Here is a 20,192-nt window from a genome sequence, read left to right on the forward strand (position 1 = left end):
ATTTTGGCAATTTGTTGTGAGGTAAGAGGAATAAAATGCTTAAGGATGTTCTGTTAAAAGAAAATAATTTTTTAAATTTTTTTTATTATTATATAAAACGTCACGTTGTGTTTTATTCTATACTTTTATTAGGATGCTTAATAAATATCAGAATACATGTGGAAATTACTGTCATAATATTCTGATTCTAAAAGTGTTGTTTGTATTGGACTGGGCAGATTTGTTCAGCCTACATCGCTACACACACACACACACATACACACACCAACATACACACACACACACACACACTGCCATGTTGTTTCTTGTTCCGTGATCTGTAATATCACAACAGACCCTTCGGCGTGGCCCGTCACTCATTAAGTATCAAGTGGCACTGGATTAATGGCAGAGGGAAGCAGCTGGTGGTAAAGTGTGCTGGTGTCTTTAGTAAAAACAACACTCGCTTTAATTAATAATTGATCACTGCTCCATCCAGAGAGTCCCGGTGACATTTGATCTGTATTAAGAGGTCAGCGAGTCTCAGTCGACGTCCCGCTTCGCTCAGAAACTCCCCGAGCTCAGGTTTTGTGGCTGCGGTGTAAGCTTTGTTCAGATATCCAGATACACGCATTGATGAATCGTTACTACTGAACCGGACACAAACGTCCAATAAAATACGGTTTAATAAGAATTATTTCCATCACAGGACACACTGCAGTATTTATGATTCAAATCCTTATGACTCAGGGCCCATTTTAGGAAGACTGCAGAGCTTTTTGTAATCACAAAGTTACCTAATATGTGCTAAATTATAAGAGAAACGTGTTCTGAGCTCTTAATGCTGAAGATTCTGGTTTTTTTTTTTTTGGAAGCTGTGTGACTCAGTTTGGCCTAATCCCATAATCTCTACTGGCTCAGTGTTGTGGTGTAGGCTAGCCCAAAATTAATGGACTCGGGCAGAGGAGTGGGATTTGCACGTGGATCAGTGGAAGACGGCCCATGTGACACGTGAATAAAGCCAAAAGACTTTACATGTCAAAATTTTAACTTTTATAGTGAAAAACTTATTTTTCTGAATAGAGAGAAAGGTTGGAATTACTGCCTTTGTTAATTGTGTATATGCCACAGGAGCTGCACTGAGAGACGCCAACTGTGACAAAAATAATATCCCAAGTTAGGTGTATTCAGTACGGTGGTGAAGAAGTGCAAAAAACAAAATAACAAATCTGAAAACACTTTGTTGTTCTTTCGGCTGCTCCCTATTTGGAGTCACCACAGCGGATCATTTGGTCCACATGTTTTGATTTGGCACAGGTTTTTTTATGCCGGATGCCCTTCCTGACATAACCCAGGCTTGGGACCCGCACTGAGCATTAACTCTCCAGTGGCTGGGTTAGCACCCTTCCCGGGAATCGAACCCGGGTCACTGCAATGCATGCTCCTGCCAGAAATCTGAAAACACAATAACAAATCCAAAAACAAAAACAATCCGAAAAGAAAAACAAATCTGAAAATAAAATAAATCCAAAAACATGAGGACGATTCAGAAAGGGTAAGAAAAGGTAGTTTGCAAATGGAATTCTTCCCTCTGATTGGATGAGACATCTGTCACTCAGGATCTACAGGAAGTCCAGCAGTAGCTGCGGCAATAGAAAGTGGATTGGTGTGTGTATGAACACAGCTCTGCTCTTATAGCGCTCCTTACATCCTTTAATCTGGAATAGTTTGCTCTTACAAACATTCCTGGTGTGTTTTTAGAGATCGCAAACTAATCTTTACGCCATGATTCCTATCAATCACTACCTATGCTATCAGTCACCTCATGTGAACGTCCTTCCTCACAGTAGCGCTGAATGAATTCATTTTCTCGAAAAAATGGTTTAAAGTGAAGGCAGAACTCCACACAAGAAATAAAGTTAGATACACAATTTCCTACTTCCAGTATATCCTGAGTGACAGATGTCTTGTCCAATCAGCAGTAAGAAAATCCATTTAAGCAAGTTGACTCCAGAAGTTGCTTCAATTCAGTAAAAGAAATGCTGGAGAATTATGTTGCTTTGCTTAGCTTTAAGACAAAGTATGAGCGATAGCAAAGCGCTGGAATCCTGTAGAACCCTGAGCTGTTGTACGGCTGGCTGAACCATTCACACTTCCATGCAGCGGTCATCACAGCTGGACACCAGTGCTGACCATGATGAGCAACTCCAATTGCTCCAATGCTCAAAAGTCGGCAATCAGCCTCCGAGCCAGAAGACTAGACGAATGCGTTCTCAGACACGCCCTTTAAACCAGCATGGATGCCGATTGGTCAGAATTATGATGCTGGACGTGAATATGTGAACATGTCCATCACCATGGGTCAGGTGATCATGGTCTGGAAAAATCAATCTGGTTTATTATACTAAAAAACGGACTGTGGGTGTTAAGAAACAGGATCGATGCAATGGCTTTTTTTCCAGCATGAATAAAATGTAATTTTTTACATTTTTTTTAAACAGATGATGCAGCTGCAGACAAATTAGATCGCTGTGAACATGTTTATTCATGCGCTTTCATTTCACAAGTGCTCTCATAAATTCTGCAGGTGGTGTATTTTATCCCATTTCCCTTGCGCTTTGTAACACGGTTAGTGAGAGAAGTGATTTTTTTAGTGTTACACAAATAAATTCAACTTTTTTTTTATATTGGTTAACACATTTCCTCTACATTTTTTAGCGTTAAACCCAATCTGTGACGTGAAACAGGTTTTCCACTTTTTGTTGCCAGATTTTCGCATTAATGCGCCGTAAGATTTTAAAGGTGATTTAAGATGATTATTAGTTGTTTTGATGTATGAGATGATCTAGATAAAGTTTTGGCTGTATTGTATAACCGGGGGTTTTATTATGTTTTGTTCAAGTTGTATCACAGGATGAGGAGCAGAAGATAAAACTCATTTTTTCTGTCTGTTAGCATGATTTATTTATGTTTTGCATCTTATTTTGTGTCTCTCCCATCAGCTTTGCATTATCCATTATCCATATTGGTGGGTTCCTGATACGCATAATAACCGAATTTAGTTGTCCGCTATCTTCGGTCAAAATCGGCTACCGAATTCCATTTGATGAGCAGCAATGATCTCAACTTGACCAAAGAATTCTGTTCAGATTTGTGAGTTTTCTCAGAGACGTTTAAGTAAAGCTAAGGTGCTAATACTTTTCCGTTCTCTCTTCCAGCCCGCGAGGAGAACGTGGCCACCTTTCGCGGCTCGGAATACTTCTGCTACGACCTCTCGCAGAACCCCATCCAGAGCAGCAGTGACGAGATCACTCTATCTTTCAAGACCTGGCAGCGCAACGGTCTTATTCTGCACACGGGCAAGTCGGCCGACTACGTCAACCTGGCGCTGAAGGACGGCGCGGTCTCCCTGGTCATCAATTTAGGTTCTGGAGCCTTTGAGGCCATCGTAGAGCCGGTCAATGGCAAATTCAACGATAATGCCTGGCACGATGTCAAAGTTACACGCAATCTCAGACAGGTAACGTTAAACACACGAAGCTTCCAGTGGTTTATTTACTGTTACTTTAAGATAGAATGCTTCTCCTGTTTATTTGCCTTTTTTTATGATTTTCTAGATCTTTTACTCTTAGCCTCTTTGAGCATTAACCGCCGTCATAGGCCATCAGTGGTGTGATGGCTTCAGGAGGTTGCCTCGCTCTTTTTCTACCTCTCCCTCTCTCATTCTGTAGATATTCTCCTCACTCGGGTGAATAGTGCTTCTTATCAGGCAGGGAGGGAGACGCTTCAGCCAAGCTCAACCGTGCCATTTACCCACAGCCAATTTTTAGTCGGTTAAATTGCTCAGTGCACCGACTGCATTTTAAAATATGTAAATGTTTAGGGGTGGTTTTGCTGCTCAGCGCCGGATATTTTCAGCATGGCCAGATGTAGAGGTGATGGCGCCCACTGAGCTCCATCCATCAAGCTCCCCTATTTTATTTTATTTTATTTTATTTTATTTTATTTTATTTTATTTTATTTTATTTTATTTTATTTTATTTTATTCACACTTTACATAATGATATACATTTTTTTTTACATATCTAAGCTGGGAATAAAAATGTTGAGAATCATCTCTAGGGAAGCTGGTTATCACGTCTCCAGTGTGATATTTGCAGAAATGTTCGAGAAATCTGACATGTTTGATTTTTAAAATAATACACTGCAGTTAAGATGATGATGATGATGATGATGATGATGATGATGGTGAATACATTTGGGTATTGATGAGCTCTTTTTAAAGTAAGTATGATCTGTTTTACACATTCAACACACGGGTGCTATTTAAGGAGTAGGAGATACATGACAGTGATAGCTCTGAATCTGGTCTTTCTTCTTCTTCTTCTTCTTCTTCTTCTTCTTCTTCTTCCTCTCTTTCTCCCAATTTCACTCTTTCATATTTAGCTGCTCAATGGAAACTAACCACTCATGGAATGAGTCTGTTTTACTAACCGGTTACCTGATCGACTAATGAAGTTCCCTAATTATTCATCATTGGTTTTTGTTTTTGATTTTTACATCATTTTCTTGACAGCTCTTTTTGTTCACTGTTTAATTTCCTTTCTTCCCCCCTTTTCACAAAGCATTCAGGCATTGGACACGCTATGGTAAACAAACTACATTGTCTGGTAGATATCATTCCTATTGTCCTTTTCTTTTGGTTTGCCGTGTGCTCTCCTGGCCCTCTTCCTTTTTCTTTGAGTTTCTTTCTAAACGTCATAATCGACTATCGACCAAAAAAAGGAAATGGGGTTGGCATTCTAGGTGTTCTTCACTTTCTCCTTGTCCTGTTTTCTTCCTCATCATGGCTTTTATTTCCTTTTTTTCTGGCTTCCTCTCTCTGTCTCTCTCTCTCTTTCTCTCTCTCTCTGAACTTCCTCCTCCTCTCTTCAAAAGACCTTGATATGTGATTTTTGTAGGCTGTAGTGGTTTTAATAAAAAAGCCTTTCTGTTTGGCGGATACTGTTGACGAAACTGGCAGAAGCTTTCCACCAAGAAACAAATAAAGAACAAAATAAAAACAGCCAGTGGGCAGGGGAGCTCTGACAGTTGTTTCCAGTACGGAATTGCATGGCGCGCCAAATCATCTCCACTTTCAATGCAGCTTTTTTTGTGATCTTCACCACTAACAACTTCACCAGCCATCTCCCATCCCTCATGGTGTTCCGTGCATACCGTTACCTCCTCATCTTCCTCATTGCTTTTTCACATCTATGTCTTTCCTGTTCACGTGCACGTGTGTTTACGGCTTGGCTTTGCATGCTGCCTTAGGCTGAAGTAGCACATTAGCATCCCTGTCCCTCATACATGAATTAAATGTCATCAAAATCCACAGATAGCATAACTCTGGCTTTGCTCATCAGTAGTAGTAGTAAAACCATGCAGCACATTTTGGACGCATGCTTATTAATGTCTGAACTAACCAATCAAACAAAGTAAAAAAAAAAAAGACAAAACTCCATGGTTTGTCACATTGTACTAACCTCCAAGACCTAACCAAGATCCCCGAAGTAGGGAACTCATTTCTTACACCATCAAAGATAAAGAAAATATGCCGCAGAAATATTTTCTTTACCTCCAAGAATAGAAGGGACTGATAAGAGCCCAGTGCTGCTAATTTATTCCTAGTGTTACACCAGACAACTGCTCCTACTCCTACCAATGGCGTTCAGAAAGTCACCGATTCAGAGGGTCATCAGTGGATGTCTCTCCTTCCTTTCTGTCATGTTCACCCTGACAGGTCACCATCTCCGTGGACGGCATCCTCACCACCACGGGCTACACACAGGAGGACTACACCATGCTGGGCTCTGATGATTTCTTCTATGTCGGAGGAAGCCCGAGCACCGCCGACTTGCCCGGGTCACCCGTCAGCAACAACTTCATGGGCTGCCTCAAAGAGGTAGGTGGAGTCATAAGCGGTGAGATGTTCAATGAATTTCTTAATGGTTAATACACCAGGGTTCAGAAACCAGAGGTTACTCTGAGTTTGTTTCCCAAGGAACGAGCAATACAAAGTCAACGGGAGATGGTTGAAAAGGGACTAGGACTAGGAAACATGACGAGAACCATTGAAGGGAAACATGAACCTGCTCAAAGTCAGGCATTCTTAGAGGAAAGGATTCTACCACGAACATTAATAGGATCATTAGATCATTCTGTAACCTTCAAACAGTGTTCTTCAAACAAGGGTTCATCAAGGGTTCCTTGGGTCCATCCTCTATGCATCCTCTTTCTGTGTGGAAAAGGGTTTCTAACAGGTTTCAACCATGTAGGGTTCTAGACAGACCCCTTAGCATTCAGAAGAGATTAGAATGACAGATTTTCCCCAAAAAAACCCTTTTAGAGAACTTTTTTTCTAAGAATCCATAAATCTATCACAGACTAATGAGACCTAATGATACCATTAACTACAAAAGAGGTTCAGGTGATCACAAGTGGTGGTGCCAGAATCGAGAAGAACGTGCCAAAACCAGTGCCAAATACAAAGCTTTGTGGATGGTCGGTCAGTGCATTAGCCACAGCGAGGTTCTCCCATCTCTCAATACCCTCCAGCTCTGTTTGTCAGAGCAAAAAAAAAAAAAAATGGAACGAGTTGGAATGGAAAGTTGGAGCAGTGTAATAGATTTAATAAAGCTTATCTTCTGAGAAGAACAGAGTGGACATCAGTTTCCATGGAGCACCCTGTAATGAAATTCACTGGACTTCTACATTTTCCCAAGACGTGAAATTGTTTCAGCCGTATTTAATTTGGCTTTTCAATTGCTGTAAATCATTTGATTAAGGTTGCGCCAGCTCGGAGAAGAAGCTCGGATGATTGGGTGAAATGAGATTCTGCATTGTGGTACTCGTAAAGCTTGCGATGGAACACGAGTGGGTCGGTGTGAGGGGCTGTAATCTAGAGGGAAGAAATCTTCAAGTAGAAAAACTCTACTAATCTTATAAGATGAGCTTTACGTAACAGATTTTTTTACTCTATTGACGTAATAAACGCTGATCCTAATGTCCCCCTTTCCCCTAGTTTGGACAGTTATTCTTTATTGTGAACTTTATCTCCTTCACGCCCAGAAGCCGAAATCACTAAACGGATCGTTCCTTAATTTAGCTGAGAGTGGGTAGTTAATCTATAGAGAGATTAATTTGGGAATTTTCAGTAAACCTCGGCTGGATATCATATTACACTGTCTGTTGCCTTTATGATGTCTGTAAAAAATTGAAAGTAGTCCATCTATCATCACGTTCGATTTGGATGCTAACCACAGTTCCCAGCATGCTGGCCAAATTCTTACACATTAACGTTTCAATAAAGGCTCATTACCAGGACCTTCTCTCACCCAGATTCTGGCAAAAGTGGCTCCCATTTCTGTGATTACTGTAATCAGTTTCATAAGTGCTGTGATGTAACAGGTGCTTGAGCAACACAGGTACCAGCTGTATTACTAGTGTTCCTGGAGCTCCAGAAGTGGAAAGGTTTAGCTGCTGAGATCTTTACCTGCAATTTTTGCCCCACTAGACTCTTTCACCGGTATTTGCAGAAATGATCTTGAACAGGAAAGCGTGCCAAAGGCTTGGTGTTGAGTCAAGTACTGGCAATTCACATACTTTCTACAGGGTTAAAGATGTTCTGAATACAGGATTTTCATTATCCATTTTATGGATCATGACCAAGCTGTTGTCAAAAGGCTTGCTTGACCAGGAACTTGCTGGCAGTGGGGCCACCTTTGGCGAACAGAGAAAGGGGTTAGCAGAAGGTCAGAAGAAAATGACAAAAAAAAATGACAAATGAAATACTAATTGACAAAAGATAACATCAGCACATCATTATGGGAAGCATTCTTGGTGATCATCTTTACTGGCAGATTTCACTAGAGTTAGTGTAGATTTCCAGAATATTCTGCATGTTTTAAGCTAACACTAAGCAGTGTAATGGCAGTGAACTTTAGACCCAAATTGTCACCATTTTCTGATAGTTTTCAACATGAACTTCCCTCTGGTGTTAAAATAAGCAGTTCTAGACTAAACCCTCAGCAAGACCCTCACTTTCCTCTCGGAGTAAACTTTCAGCTCGCCTCTAGCACCTGCTGGATGCCACAGCAATATAATACTTCATTTGTATACAGGTGGATATATTGATTTATTTTTTCCAAATAAATTTATTCTTCATGGTTATTTGAATGATCCCAGGGCATCTGGTAGAAACTATAGAGAGAATGTTTGTTATTTGAGCAGCACTCCACCTTGTGGTATGGGATGCAAACTGCAGCTAATATATCAACCTACAGGAATAAAAATCACAAAGGATATGTGGACATGGGAGGTTGGACTATTGATCAGAAGGTTGTGAATTTGAATCCAAGGTCCAAGAAGCTGCCACTGCTGGGCCCCTGAGAAACTGGGCCCTTAACCCTCAGTTGCTCAGTTGTATAAAATGAGATAAATTGTGAGTTGCTCTGGATAAGGGTGTCTGCCAAATGGAAATGTTTTCTATTTCCTGGTTTTAATACAAGCCCTGGGTAAGTGTGTGTGTGTGTGTGTGTGAGAGAGAGAGAGAGAGAGAGAGAGAGAGAGAGACAGACACTAATGACCAATGAGAACCAAGAGTCTTCAGTAGCACCTGAGCTGGACTCCACATCACACATTTTCTCTGGCATGGTGGCTGTCATACATCACCATGTTCCTCTCTGAAAACATGCTTCGCCATCCTGAAACCCATCCTGTTCTCCAGCTGTGAAGTGGGTCATTGCAGTCGAAATTTGGACAGATGGGTCAAACCTCTGTGCCCCCCCCAACACACACACCCCCTCCAGCTGTTCGGTTTGGATAAGTGGTGTTAGGAGAGGGATATCTGGCACAGGTTCAGAGCAGGAGTGACTGAGGAATGTAGCCAACTCCAGAAACAGCTGTACCATTTTGCCACCGCTGTCACACTGATGGTTAAGGCTTGTAATGAAATAGATATGCTAGTTAAAGCTGTGGCATGGGTAGATCCTGGCAGAGAACCTGGGGTGCCGTTTAACCCTTAATAATTATTTCCGACATCAAAGACTTTCAAGCGATCTCTTCGCTGACAAACTGCATCTTGCTCTTAAATGATTAACGAGGTAGAGTATTAAATACCAGACAGGCTGATATTAATTTAATCATTCATTGTTCATCTTCTTTATCCCGGTGGATCCGCAGCCTTTCTCAGGAACACTGGAAAACATGCTCCATGTGAGGCAGGAAAACATGCTCTTTGGAATTCCAGTACGTTGTGTGGTACACCAAGGGCAATTTAGTGCCACTAATCACCAATCCACTGGGAGATTTTTGGGAGGGGGGACAACACTTGAGAATGCTGAGGAAACCTTTTTGGAAATCTGATATTTCACACATTGGGATGCATTTTAGACATCTGCTTTGTTTATATATTAGCTCAGCAACTTGACCACAAAAAACTGATGATCTCAGAATCTTGTGGGGTCTTTTATTTTTTTATGGATTAGTTTTATAATAGATCAGAATAACCATAACAAGTAAGACCAAACGAATTCTGATCTGATATCCAAAATCTCAAAAACGAATTAACGTCAACTCAGAAACGTCTTCACAGTTTAAATGAACGCGAGCTTGTCTTCTTTCAGCCCAGAGATTTGATGCAAAAACACCGAGCGAGTGCCACCTGGCATCCTTGACTGGTGAATAATCTATACCAATTTCCAACTTTTCTCCAACTTGACCTGCGAGCCATTAATTCTAGCAGAGCGGTGGGCAGGCGCTGTAGGCAGAGATTTATAGTACGGGCAGACAGCTGTGGATGATGAATTGGCATGTCACTGCAGGCCCACCGCAGACGGAGAGGGGGCCACAGGCACGCACAGACCCATGCATGGTCATTCTACCAGCGCCCACGCTCCACGCTGCACACTCCAAAACCTGACCTCCAATCAAAACAGCAACCTACGGCCGCTCACTCCTCCATACCGTCATGGCCTTTCCGTGGTGCCTTGATTTAAACTGAATGTTCTCACAAAGCAGAACAGAAATCATACTGGTGAGGAAAAACTCCCTGAGATATCATGAGGAAGAAACCTTAAGAAGAACCAGAGGAGGAAGTTCCTGGCAGTAGTATGTGTGTAGGGTGCAGCCTATTTTATCCTGCTTTTAACTTATTTTGATTTGTATATTTAATAAAATTCATTCGGTTAATTCAGTACACTCTTATATAGAGAACATGTCCATAGTTTGAAGGATAAGCTGACCAAGCACTTTAACGTATCTGATAACCATATGTTCTCCTCTGATATCTCACACACACACACACACACACACACACCTCAGTGTGATTTAAGAGTGCTGTGAGGAGTACAGGATAAACTTTATGATTACACTAGCAGTCTGTGTGATTGTATGATAATTGGCTGCTGGGATAACCCTCTGCTCCTGTACAGCTGAGCCTTAGCGTGTATAAGATTTCCAGGAGAAACTCTTGCTGTGCTGCGCCTCCATCCCCCCTTTCCAGTTTATTTCCAAGCGAGCCTGCGAGGTGAGATAACAGCTTGATGAAATTCGACTCCACATATTCAAACAAGTTTTATTCGGCCTTTGCGCTCAGTCGGCCTTCACGTACGCTCAATCCGATTCATCTACAGACGTGAAATAAGCACATGCTCGCGCTGAGCCTGCTCCTGTTCCTCTATAGTAGAAGGCTCAATTACTCCCCGTTCTATTACCTCATGTCCCGGCAGACACACCTTACACCAGGTGCTGATAGATAAAGCGTCGCTTTTCCATTCAAATGTCATGATGGCGCCGCTGCTGTTTTTCAAGGCCACCTCGACTCACCAGTATTCACACCCAAAGGGACGAATATTTGTTCTCGCCGCTGATGTTTTTCAACCCCGAATGATGCCGGTAACCTTTCTGCGACGATTAATCACCCCTCTCAAAGTCAATTAATTCAATTTGGTGCTCTTGAGAGGACGGGTTTTGACAAACAGTTTAAACGCTTTCGACACATGAAATGTGATTTCTGAAGTCCAGAGCAGATCGGTTCCGAGAGGAGAATGGACAGTTCGCGGGCAGCGCCCCAGCTGGAATTAACCAGCTGACATTTCAGGTGGCGTTTGAGTTCATCAACGTGACAGCGCTTTAGGACGGTTTAAAGCGAGGAGGATCAGCTGTCTCTCGTGATGAATGGAGATCGCTGGGGTGAAACATGATACTAAAGCGGGATGGGAAATAAATCAGGAAGACATCCGAGAACGTAAACAAGAGCGTTACAATTACTTTTAACTGAGCTTTTTATTATTTTTTTTCTTTTTTTCTGCCTCTGGCTTTCAGTTCAAATGAAGATCACAACCAGTCTGGAGCTGAGATAAACTTTATGCTTATAAAATCATTTTTTTAAACGCATTTCTTATTTCTGATTGGCGTCGATTCATTTTCTGTACCAGCAGCTCCCTGAGGTGTACAGCTACATATTTTACGTTTATAATAACTCTCATTCAAGCACACTTTCTGTAAGATGAGTTTATTTAATGTTTCTGGAGAGGTCTGAGATAAAGCTGTAACTTTCTTTATGTTTTCTGATACGTAATGCAAAAGTTTTCACGATAGACGAGTTTTCATTTTCTCAAAATAAAAATAACAAGCCACTTATTTTTTCTTATAAAATAAAAGGCCGGTAAGGGAACAACGGTTTGTAGCATGTCTGAGAACTAGATCCAAGTCAATATAAAGGGATAAAAAAGTACGAGGTATCATTATTTTTTTATTTATAAAAGCAATAAAACTCTTATAGTGTTATAGGAAAAGGATAAACCTCAGGGTGGTGTAAAACTCGGTATAAATCAGCATCATTGTTTATTTTCCAATAATAATGGCACCCTGTCATGATGTATTGTTAATATATACAACTTACATAAACATTTAGCCTTTGTGTGAGGTTTGAAGAGATCAATACCAAACCTCCATAATGGACCATGGGAAAGTGTTTGTGTTGTGTTTGACACCAGAATAAAGATGGCGGCAATCTGTTTCCCACCGTGAGGAAGTGCAGCGTGTGTGTGTGTGTGTGTGTGTGAGATGCATGGTGTTTGACCTATGCACGACTGTGCTTGAGGAATGGATCACTGCAGGGATGATGGTATTTATGATCCCGCTGATAAAGGCTGCTGGAAGAGAGACTCGTCCTCCACGGGGACAGCAGACAATCCTTCAGCTGGCTCTTTCCTGCAGGCCGCGGGAGAGCAATGGCCTGATTTACAGCCGGGATTATCTATAATCTCAAGGCTGGGAAATGTGGCTGATGACTGCGACTAATCTGAGAGTAAATCCAGGCAGCCCTGCGGCCCAGAAAAGATCTACATTCGGAGAGGAAAGCTGGTGATTTTGCACCTCGACAGTTCCAAGGTGTTTCTGGTGTGTGTGTGTGTGTGGGTGTGTGTGTGTGTGTGTTCGCTATAGATTGGTGTTTTTCGTTTTAACTGACAAAAACAACCCGACAACGTGATATTTTTAAACGAGTTGAGGGGAAAGTCTGGTGCCTCTGCGCTCTTTGTGATAGTGAGAGTGCCATCGCAGCTTTTTTTCCGCCTCTCTTTATTCCGCGTATTAGCATAGCTATCAGGAAGAGCAGGCGCAGATACACACACCTCAGCTGTAGTCGCTTACCACTGAGAGCCGTTCATTGTGAAGGAATGACCCGACCTATTGGTATTAGCTCCGGTCTTGCTAAATCCTGCTATTCAGCACTTTGCACGGGAAAACTTCGGACTCTTCAGAACTTCAGCATATATATTTAACTGTTGCATTTATTTCTACTTCACTTCACGTATGAAATATGCACGTTTAAACCCGGAAGACCTTGGTGCAGCCCAATCAACATGTAGCTCTAGAACGATTGACAGTTTTGAGCTCTCTGATATGAACTGACCCGACCCCTTCCAGGAAGCTCCGCCCCTTTTCAAAGCATCTCAAATATGCTTTGATTCAATTGGATTTTTATTTTCTGGTTTAAAAGAAAAAAAAATATTTTGAGTTTGAAATAAAATCAGATTAGATGGATACTAAACCTTAGACAAAAAACAACAAAAATGAGACTCAAAAACAACCAAAAAAAGAGCCAGATTAGGATTTTATGTATTTAATTAAATAAAAAAAAACAATAAATATAAATTAAAGCATTAATATTAAATGATAAAATATTATCACTTGTGTTTCCTAAACAGTAATGATTATAAATCCACATAAAAATACAGAGAATTTTTCTATTTCAAATGAAAAATATTAAATGATTTTCTGTTATTATTAGTAGTATTATTTTATTTTATATTAGTATTATTTTTATTATTATTATTATTATTATTATTATTATTATTATTAATTGAGTGAGTGAGTGAGTGAATATTATTACACGCACCAATCTATCCAGCTAATTATTCGTCTCTCTTGATGCAGGTCGTGTACAAGAACAACGACATCCGCTTGGAGCTTTCTCGGCTGGCGCGCATCGTGGACCCGAAGATGAAGATCCAGGGAGATGTTGTGTTTAAGTGTGAGAATGTGGCCACACTGGACCCCATCTCGTTCGAGACACCCGAAGCCTACATCAGCCTTCCCAAATGGAACACCAAGCGCATGGGCTCCATCTCATTCGACTTCCGCACCTCGGAGCCCAATGGCTTGATCCTGTTCACGCATGGCAAGCCGCAGGACAGGAAGGCGACAGGGAGCCAGAAGAACACCAAGGTAGACTTTTTTGCGGTGGAGCTGCTGGACGGGAGTCTGTACCTGCTGCTGGACATGGGCTCGGGGACCATCAAGGTCAAAGCTACGCAGAATAAAGTGAACGATGGGACGTGGTACCATGTGGACATCCAGAGAGATGGAAGATCAGGTCAGTGTGTGTGTGTATGTGTGTGTTGCTTCTTTTTCTTCCAGCCAAGCATTTTGTTTGTCATTTAATTAAAACTCCTTTTCCATGAGAAAATTTGTAACCACAAAAACAACTACTGTGCGTTATCAGCACTTAGCAGGAGATATGCTAAATAAATAAAATAAAATAAAATAAATAAATAAACAAAGACCAGTGCTAGTTAGTTATTTGCATTTTAATAGTTTTAACAAAACCCATACAAACTCGGACTGTAGAATTCACAGTCATGAAATATTTAGCTCGCATCATTCTGTTTTTGATGCTCTCTTTCGCTTTCGCTTGTGAATCCCCGCGGACAGCCGAATCGACCGGTAACGACTCCGTATCAGTTCATACCACACGCTTGTGTGAAAGGTCTCCAGGGATATTAATAATGCAGCCGATTAGACAATGGCGTTCACGGGAGCGGGCCGATGTCACTTCTGCAGAGATTAGCTTTATCGATCCTTTCCTTTCCACTTCTGCTGTTTGGTTTACACTTTACTACGTGTGTGTGTGTGTGTGAGTGTTTATAAAAGTCAGCTTTACACAATTCACACACTCACAGCAAGGTCATAAACACAGGACACGACTCCAATACACCAGAGACCATCTACTACTGCTGTTCTCTGCTATAAAAGCTTCTAAACACTCTCTGTCCTTTAAAGATAAACAGCCGTCAATGCGATGGGGTTCGTTCCTGGCGCCTGCGTCAGATTCTCTCACTTTTTCACGATCCTGAGAGTGAGAGCGCCACCAACAGTCATTAATAAAACTCTAAAAACACAATGAGAAGTGAGACGCAAGGCTGCGGCTGATTTCTTTTTATCCCAGACTGTAGATTTGTGCTGTGGAGATATTTGGATATATTTCAAGACATATTATTGTGATTTACATTTAAACATACTCTTGACAAATCAACAAACGATAAAACCGTATATATTTAGCATGTTTCGTTTTTTTGTTTTAAATTTGAAGGCTTCTAACTTTTTCTGTTTAGTATGAATCTAGTCATCGGCCTTTCACATTAAAAAGCATCTTTTTCCCAAAATCATGCGGAATGAAGGCTATTCTCTATCTCTTAATTTTGTCTAAGGGCTTTTATTTTGGCATGCATATTAAACCCAGTCCACAAAATAGAAAGACAATTCCTTTGCTTTAACGTTTATATCCTTTTTTTTATCTGGACTCCACAGGTTTCCATTATTTCAGTGCAAATAATTTGATTTTGAGAATGAAAAAAAAAACACTCTGATATAAACTGTTTAAATTATACAACAATAAATAATTAAATATTTAAATATATTAAAATAAATCTATTATTTAGTAAACAAACAACAAACAAACAAACAAATAAATAAATTATAAAATAATTTATAACAATTTATAAAAGAATTTTTTAAAAGTTCCTTACATATTGCATTTTGTTTACTGGATCTTTCTCCAACAAAAATATCTTCCTTTCAAAATCTTACAGAATTTGATTGTTAAAATTGAATTAGGATAGTAATTAAAAAAGCATGAGAAGATGAAAACCTGACACCAAATATCAAACTGAGTTTTATACTTCTTTTGTGTTATTTGGTCCGGTTTTTGGTTTCGTCTTGCTATATTTCACGTTTATCTGAAACCGTATCTACATAAAGACTTTATAACACATTCATAAATCATTTATAAAGCGACTCTTTCTCCCTGTAGGTACCATATCCGTAAACAGCCGCCGTACCCCATTCACGGCCAGCGGAGAGAGCGAGATCCTGGACCTGGAGGGTGATATGTACCTTGGTGGACTTCCTGAGAACCGAGCAGGTCTCATCCTGCCCACTGAGCTCTGGACCGCCATGCTCAACTACGGCTATGTGGGCTGCATCCGGGACCTGTTCATCGACGGACGCAGTAAAGACATCAGGCAGATCGCCGAGGAGCAGAACGGAGCGGGAATCAAACCGTCCTGCAACAAGGTGCCGGGGAAGCAGTGCGAGAGCTACCCCTGTAAGAACAAGGGAGTGTGTAAGGAGGGCTGGAACCGCTTCATCTGCGACTGCACTGGCACAGGATACTGGTCCCGTACCTGCGAGAGGGGTGAGTCAACATCCATGTTCATGTCTATTTGAAGCATATTCGCCAAAATTTTGTTTCAACAGCCAAATATAACGACGGCCAAACACACTCAGTCTTTTCCAGCAACTCTTTGTGCTGTTTTTTTCCATTTTCAGGCAATTTGCATATCATTTGCATTCACCACTCTCATATTTACAACCAATTACAGTATGGATTCTGAACATCACAGAAGTTCTTAGTTTTACACATGGAAAGTTCCTCATTTAGCTTAACTGTGTATAGGTCATGTCACTGAGGCCCTGAGGCTGCGGGATTTATCTCGAGTAGAAGCATCATTTTTTTTTATTTTTTGTCACCTATACATTAAAACACAGAAATTCTTTCTTCATATATTCCAGCTTTGGAAGTTGGTGTCAGAGCACAGGGTCAGCCATGATACAGCACCCCTGGAGCAGTAAGAGTTAAGGGCCTTGCTCAGGGGCCCAGCAGTGTGGCTTAAAGTTAAATTTTTGGCTGGCTCAAGTGGTTAAGGTTATGGGTTGTTGATTGGAGGATCAGGGTTTAAGCCCCAGAACTGCCAAGCTCTGCTTTTGGGCCCCACAGCAGGCCATTAACCTTCTCTACTCCAGGGTGCTGCATATAACAGATTTCAGTAGTTCAGTAGTGGGAAATTAGTTCCACCTTAAACCTGAAAAGAGCCTTGAATCTCAACTCCTTTAAGGAATGTGAAGGAGAAGCTTTCCTGATATGTAGCTACGTGAACATGTGAGATCTTTCTCTCTGATTTTGATTTGAATTAAGATGAAACTACTGAACTACTGAGTCACCAGACATACTATAAACACAATACCACTTTCATGTCCATATGGTATTATATCTGTTCTCTTCAGATACATGACTATAAGGTTCAGCTCTGAAGCTCGGCTAGATTTCCAACAATGGCTTAATTTCATTTCAGCGAATGTTTCTTTTACAGTAATTGTGTATTATTTACACACGGCCTTGTGTCTGTTTGTTCAGCGTTTAACCTTTAAATTCCCACCAGGTGCCATTTGTAAGCAGAGGATTAGTGACTTAATCGTACTAATAAATAAGCTCATTATCATCATCCTGTTTAGAGCTGAGTACAGCAGCAAACCTGAGCTGGAGCTGCAGTGACGACTCCACCAGAAGGTTCTGGATTAAAAAAAGTTAAAAAAAAAAAAAAAAGTTAAAAAAAAGCACTAAATAATTCAAACATTATTTTCCCTTATAGTTTTTGACTCATTACTCAGATCCTGAACATTACTCAGCTCCTGAACATTACTCAGCTCTAATCTGAACATTACTCAGATCCTGAACATTACTCAGCTCCTGAACATTACTCAGCTCTAATCTGAACATTACTCAGCTCCTGAACATTACTCAGCTCTAATCTGAACATTACTCAGCTTTAATCTGAACATTACTCAGCTCCTGAACATTACTCAGATCCTGAACATTACTCAGATCCTGAACATTACTCAGATCCTGAACATTACTCAGCTTTAATCTGAACATTACTCAGCTCCTGAACATTACTCAGATCCTGAACATTACTCAGATCCTGAACATTACTCAGCTTTAATCTGAACATTACTCAGCTTTAATCTGAACATTACTCAGATCCTGAACATTACTCAGCTCCTGAACATTACTCAGATCCTGAACATTACTCAGATCCTGAACATTACTCAGATCCTGAACATTACTCAGCTTTAATCTGAACATTACTCAGATCCTGAACATTACTCAGCTCCTGAACATTACTCAGATCCTGAACATTACTCAGCTCCTGAACATTACTCAGCTTTAATCTGAACATTACTCAGCTTTAATCTGAACATTACTCAGCTTTAATCTGAACATTACTCAGCTCCTGAACATTACTCAGCTCCTGAACATTACTCAGCTCCTGAACATTACTCAGATCCTGAACATTACTCAGCTCCTGAACATTACTCAGATCCTGAACATTACTCAGCTCCTGAACATTACTCAGATCCTGAACATTACTCAGCTCCTGAACATTACTCAGATCCTGAACATTACTCAGCTCCTGAACATTACTCAGCTTTAATCTGAACATTACTCAGCTTTAATCTGAACATTACTCAGCTCCTGAACATTACTCAGCTTTAATCTGAACATTACTCAGATCCTGAACATTACTCAGATCGTGAACATTACTCAGCTTTAATCTGAACATTACTCAGCTTTAATCTGAACATTACTCAGCTCCTGAATATTACTCAGCTCTAATCTGAACATTACTCAGATCCTGAACATTACTCAGATCCTGAACATTACTCAGCTCTAATCTGAACATTACTCAGATCCTGAACATTACTCAGATCCTGAACATTACTCAGATCGTGAACATTACTCAGATCCTGAACATTACTCAGCTCCTGAACATTACTCAGATCCTGAACATTACTCAGCTCCTGAACATTACTCAGATCCTGAACATTACTCAGCTCCTGAACATTACTCAGATCCTGAACATTACTCAGCTTTAATCTGAACATTACTCAGATCCTGAACATTACTCAGCTCCTGAACATTACTCAGCTTTAATCTGAACATTACTCAGCTCCTGAACATTACTCAGCTCCTGAACATTACTCAGCTTTAATCTGAACATTACTCAGCTCCTGAACATTACTCAGCTTTAATCTGAACATTACTCAGCTCCTGAACATTACTCAGCTTTAATCTGAACATTACTCAGATCCTGAACATTACTCAGCTCCTGAACATTACTCAGCTTTAATCTGAACATTACTCAGCTTTAATCTGAACATTACTCAGCTCCTGAACATTACTCAGCTCCTGAACATTACTCAGCTTTAATCTGAACATTACTCAGCTCCTGAACATTACTCAGCTTTAATCTGAACATTACTCAGCTCCTGAACATTACTCAGATCCTGAACATTACTCAGCTCCTGAACATTACTCAGATCCTGAACATTACTCAGATTCTGAACATTACTCAGCTCCTGAACATTACTCAGCTTTAATCTGAACATTACTCAGCTCCTGAACATTACTCAGCTTTAATCTGAACATTACTCCGCTTTAATCTGAACATTACTCAGCTTTAATCTGAACATTACTCAGCTCCTGAATATTACTCAGCTCTAATCTGAACATTACTCAGATCCTGAACATTACTCAGATCCTGAACATTACTCAGCTCTAATCTGAACATTACTCAGCTCTAATCTGAACATTACTCAGATCCTGAACATTACTCAGATCCTGAACATTACTCAGCTCTAATCTGAACATTACTCAGCTCCTGAACATTACTCAGATCCTGAACATTACTCAGCTTTAATCTGAACATTACTCAGCTCCTGAACATTACTCAGCTTTAATCTGAACATTACTCAGATCCTGAACATTACTCAGCTCCTGAACATTACTCAGCTTTAATCTGAACATTACTCAGCTCCTGAACATTACTCAGCTCCTGAACATTACTCAGCTTTAATCTGAACATTACTCAGATCCTGAACATTACTCAGCTCCTGAACATTACTCAGCTTTAATCTGAACATTACTCAGCTTTAATCTGAACATTACTCAGCTCCTGAACATTACTCAGCTCCTGAACATTACTCAGCTTTAATCTGAACATTACTCAGCTCCTGAACATTACTCAGCTTTAATCTGAACATTACTCAGATCCTGAACATTACTCAGCTCCTGAACATTACTCAGCTTTAATCTGAACATTACTCAGCTCCTGAACATTACTCAGCTTTAATCTGAACATTACTCAGCTCCTGAACATTACTCAGATCCTGAACATTACTCAGCTCCTGAACATTACTCAGATCCTGAACATTACTCAGATCCTGAACATTGCTCAGCTCCTGAACATTACTCAGCTTTAATCTGAACATTACTCAGCTCCTGAACATTACTCAGCTTTAATCTGAACATTACTCAGATCCTGAACATTACTCAGCTTTAATCTGAACATTACTCAGCTTTAATCTGAACATTACTCAGCTCCTGAATATTACTCAGCTCTAATCTGAACATTACTCAGATCCTGAACATTACTCAGATCCTGAACATTACTCAGATCCTGAACATTACTCAGCTCTAATCTGAACATTACTCAGCTCCTGAACATTACTCAGATCCTGAACATTACTCAGCTTTAATCTGAACATTA

The 20,192-nt window shown here is 40.5% G+C and overlaps 1 protein-coding gene across 10 annotated transcripts in view; it reads left to right on the top strand.

The window, feature by feature from the left end:
• Positions 1 to 20,192, top strand: part of nrxn3a (neurexin 3a) — a 316,041-nt gene that overhangs the window by 58,958 nt on the left and 236,891 nt on the right. For 9 of the 10 annotated variants that reach the window (XM_058398174.1, XM_058398175.1, XM_058398176.1 and 6 more), the window contains 4 exons: positions 3,198 to 3,499; positions 5,762 to 5,923; positions 13,462 to 13,900; positions 15,617 to 16,000. In XM_058398174.1, the coding sequence (XP_058254157.1) occupies positions 3,198 to 3,499; positions 5,762 to 5,923; positions 13,462 to 13,900; positions 15,617 to 16,000 (1,287 nt within the window). Of the gene's footprint in view, positions 1 to 3,197; positions 3,500 to 4,604; positions 4,650 to 5,761; positions 5,924 to 13,461; positions 13,901 to 15,616; positions 16,001 to 20,192 lie in introns of all 10 variants that reach the window. The other variant, XM_058398173.1, reaches the window with a different exon arrangement.

The sequence above is a fragment of the Hemibagrus wyckioides genome, linkage group LG09, assembly GCF_019097595.1.
Source record: "Hemibagrus wyckioides isolate EC202008001 linkage group LG09, SWU_Hwy_1.0, whole genome shotgun sequence".
Lineage (NCBI taxonomy): Eukaryota > Metazoa > Chordata > Actinopteri > Siluriformes > Bagridae > Hemibagrus > Hemibagrus wyckioides.